This window comes from Hakea prostrata, chromosome 9 (assembly GCF_041222555.1).
Source record: "Hakea prostrata isolate BN-2017 chromosome 9, UWA_Hpros_2, whole genome shotgun sequence".
Lineage (NCBI taxonomy): Eukaryota > Viridiplantae > Streptophyta > Magnoliopsida > Proteales > Proteaceae > Hakea > Hakea prostrata.
In genome coordinates, this window is record NC_142608.1 from 58,609,172 (window position 1) to 58,613,312 (window position 4,141).

At 36.8% G+C, this 4,141-nt stretch overlaps 1 protein-coding gene across 1 annotated transcript; it reads right to left on the minus strand.

Annotated features, from left to right (window-relative positions):
* Positions 1-429: 429 nt before the first annotated feature.
* On the minus strand, positions 430-1,481 carry LOC149005774 (uncharacterized). Its single transcript, XM_089169375.1, has 2 exons — positions 1,054-1,481; positions 430-948 (listed from the first exon to the last, which is right to left on the minus strand). Exons 1-2 carry the CDS (start codon positions 1,350-1,352, stop codon positions 462-464), a joined length of 786 nt encoding a protein of 261 aa, XP_089025501.1. The 5' UTR covers positions 1,353-1,481; the 3' UTR covers positions 430-461.
* Positions 1,482-4,141: the final 2,660 nt, after the last annotated feature.

The window sequence follows — 4,141 nt, forward strand, 5'->3', positions numbered from 1 at the left end:
ATGAAAAAAAAAGCCCAACCAACTATCCTACTTTGCTTTACATAAATAAGGTAAAGACATTGATTGAACAAAAAGCTGTGCCTGTGCTTTCTTATTCATCTTGAATATTCCGATATATAAAGTAGAACCCTCATGGTTTCACCTCCCTAAAGCATCAATATGAAATTGTGAAAAAACTTATTTTGAAGTTTTACATCATCTATGAATCAAGGATAAGTGAGAGCTAACAAAAGATGCCTATAGATGCACATCCAAACTGTAAAAACTCAACAAGGATGCACCCACTTAATGTAGATTTCCCACAATTCAAAAACATGAATGCTCCAACATCCCTTCCTATTTACAGTAGTTCGCTTCCAGTTCCTATACTAGAAAAGAGCTGTAAAAAGCATAAGATACACGAAGTATGAGGCAACTATAAAAACAGAGGATATAAAGGAATACTCAATTATGCGGTGTTGTTATGAACTAGTAACCAAGCCATCTTGCATATGCAAATAACCTTCATTACACAAAGTCTCCCTCACTGCCCGATAGAAGTCCAACCATGAAGAGGAGTATGGTTCTGTTGGTCCCCATAAGAATGTCGGATTAGGACTAGGCGGGCAGGCAGTGACCAAATCCAACACCGACGCGGCCGGTTTCAATTGCAGTGGGAAATTAAAAGCCAAATTATCCACTTTGTGCTCATAAATTTTCCCATTCCTGTCCAATTTATACCTGGAAGTTCCCTGAAACTGGCCCTTTGCCTCCCATGGAACCCTGGGAACACCTCTCAAGTTCCATCTGATTAGTATCAAATTCTCAGAAGGCTGCCATATCCTATAAACCTCAAAGGAAATTTCCCGAAACAGGATTCGGCTATGAAAACGCAAGGCCCAGAAGATCAATTTATATCTGTCAATTCCGGTGAAGGTATTCAGTGGGTCCATGAATGTTATGTCATCTCTGAAACAACAACAACAACAACAAAATCCAATAAAATCACAATCTTTCCGAAATCAGTAAAGAACCCTAAAGCCTTAGAAAATAATTGAGGTTTTTGGGAAATACCTGTAGATGTCGTAATTAAGGTCCCTGCAGAAGATTAAGGGCAAGTCTTCTCTAAGAGTCCTGACAGCAAGGCCGACATTAACGTAGAAATCGTCCTTGTGCTTATCCTGTGCAATTGGGAGGTCCTTATCCTGAGCACGGCGGACGGGTGGGGTTTCGAGTTTAGTGAGAGGCGAGGAAGCTAGCAGAGGAGGTGCAGCAGAAGTGGATTTCGTTGAGGAAGTTTGGTGAATTAGATTTTCTTTAGACTTAGCTTGAACAAGCAGAGTGGGAGAGAGATTTGATAGAAGAAACGCCATTTTCAATAGCTGCTTCCGAATCAACTATTCATGGCAGAGAGACACAGAGAGGGCGAGAACTGTAGAAGCCTAGAAGGTAGAAAACGAAAGCGGAGCTGAGGCTGAGCTGATAGGTGGCTTCTGGTTAGAAGAACATCTGTGTTCAAATGAGAATCTCACTTACATTGGGTGGCTTTGAATGGCTCACAAGTCAGCCTTTCAAATTCCACTTCTACCCTCATTAATCCAAATATTGGCCTTTCTAAGCTGTTTACGTATAATGTTTAAAGCTCAATTATAAGAAAATATGAAAATTATCAATATTCATACATAACCCATGGAAGAATAATTTATGGACTAAGATCATTCAATTATCATGTCTACAAGTAAAATGATTGTGAAATGCTTTTGGTACAGGGATCTTAGTCTTTTATGTAGAGGCAGTAAAATCAATGAGGTTTTGAATTCATATCTACGTAATACAACTCATTTTAATTAGTCTTACTCTTCTCCCAACCCTTCCCAACTTTTTTCTTTGTCTCGTGTTTTGACGACTTACTTTTATATTGTCATGTGTTGACGTTTACTAATCAAACAGGATAAGTGGATTGTTAGCGAATAAAAACTTGAATTCGATGGATAAGGTTGCAATAAAGAACATTGAATGTAACACAATAATAGGCAGACAAGATTACAAGAAAAAATGGTTCCAAGAGAGTATTATAAGAGCATATTCTTGATAGCTTTTTGTTGGAGCATCCGAAGGGAATGAAGAGCATATGCTTACTCCTTTATGGTGTATGCTAGTTTTGGCTTGACTCGAAAAGTCATAAATACGATTACATATAGAGAATGATTTTGAAAAATCCACCAACTAGAAATAATAGAAAGTGACAAAAAAAAATGGAATTTATTTTTTTCAATTTTTTCATTTTTTGTTTGATATGTCGAGAGGAGGAAAGAAACAGATGCATTATATTTATGCCCTTACTATTGCTATTTTAGGTTGTTTTATTTGTGCAACCTACTTATATTACTGTTGTTTTGAAATTTATCATCTCGAATCTGTTAATGAATAGAAGTAATAATAGTGATTTTGCTTGTGAATTGTACCATACCCAAAACTAGATATGGGCACTACATACCAAATGTATTTGTTGGTAAAAACAAAACTGCAGCAGTCAAAGAAGGGCTGGAAAGAAAAGAAAAAAATCCAGTTCAACATATCACCCAGGATGAATCGTCCTCTTCAACCTCACTGTGGAGCTTATCAGACTCAAAAACCCCCCATATCAGAAGGAATGTTGTCACCCACCTTGAGTTTAACAATGGAATCCTTAGCAGGTGAAGAAGAAATTTTCTTGGCCTGTTCCAAGTGAATTTCTTTGAGGGCTTCTAGTAGTGCTTTCTCAGCGTAGATTTCGTGGCAGACTCCAACTGCAGCTGCTACAATAAGGATCAAGAATATCAGAAGAGGCACAACGAAAGCCATCATTCCTCCATTGAAATCTTTCCAAGCAATAGAGATAGAAACAATAAGTACTGCAAGTAGAACCCAAAAGAAGGCGTTGCTTTCGAGCTGTTCAAGAATCAAACTCCAGAATGGAAGGGCTTTCATGATTGTCCAAATCAATCAAACCGTAGATCCGACGCAGTTCATCCTTGGCATCCGAATTCAAGCCATAAATTGGTTCCACCTCAACTGCCAAACGCAGTTTGACCTTGACATCCTTAGCCAACGCCTTTAGGAATTCCTTTACAGGAGGTCTTGATCCAGTATCGTGATCAAGTTTCCCATGTTCCTCCCCTATTTTATCCATTAGGATTCAGTGAGTGCTGTAGAAACTCGAGAAGAAAAAACAGAAAAACCTATACAAATTAAACAAAGTGACCAGCCGGTCTGATTCTGTAAAGCTGAGATTCTTTTGAGGTGTAAGCTAATTTGAATTATTTCTACATCATGTCCTCCTTCCTTTTGAATTCTTTCTATATGATCTCCTCTTACTTTTATTTCATCACCTTCTTACTTTGGGTTTATTGGTTTCTCTATGAAACTTTCTCTTATGGTGTATTTTTGAATCTTTCTTTAATTATTCATAGTTACCTTAAGAGCTTGGAAGAAACTTGTCCTTGATATTCAGTTTCTTTGTTTTTAAAATAATTGTACCGGTCTGCAATCTGGTTGAGATTGGTTTAAGCATTGAACCTTCAGCAGTTAATGAAGAGAAACCACCACTAACTTCAAAAAAGAGGAAAAACCCTACAAAGAAAGATTGTGAATTGATCCAACCGTCAAAGATGGAAGATAAACCCTATATAAACTAAAGCATTACACAAAAGAAGGATGTCTAAATCGTTTCCCTCCATTAAAACGTCATTCTATTAAATTTTGCAACTAGCTAGAACTCTGTGCATAATGTCTAACCTTGTTTTGTAAGCAAATTTTAAAGAATTTTAGGGCACTCATCAAGTACAAATTATATTTGACATACACTTATAAATAAAACTCTTCTCCACAGTTTAAGATTTAACGGGTTTTATAGTGTTGTATCAATTCATCCTGTCAATGTCTTGCGTTCTACCTTGGCTCAGTTGCCACTTTCATCTAGCAGATTAGAGTTTGAATTCCATTGGGGTTTATAGTTAGTTACCCTTTTGAGGAGTAATCATAAATAGACTGTCCCAAGCAAACCTCAATTTTAAAAAATAATAAAAATATATTTAATAATGAAAACAAAACAGAAAAAACTTCACCAAATTACACATACTAAATGTATTTGGTTGTAAAAGGAGAACTGAACCCAAAGAAA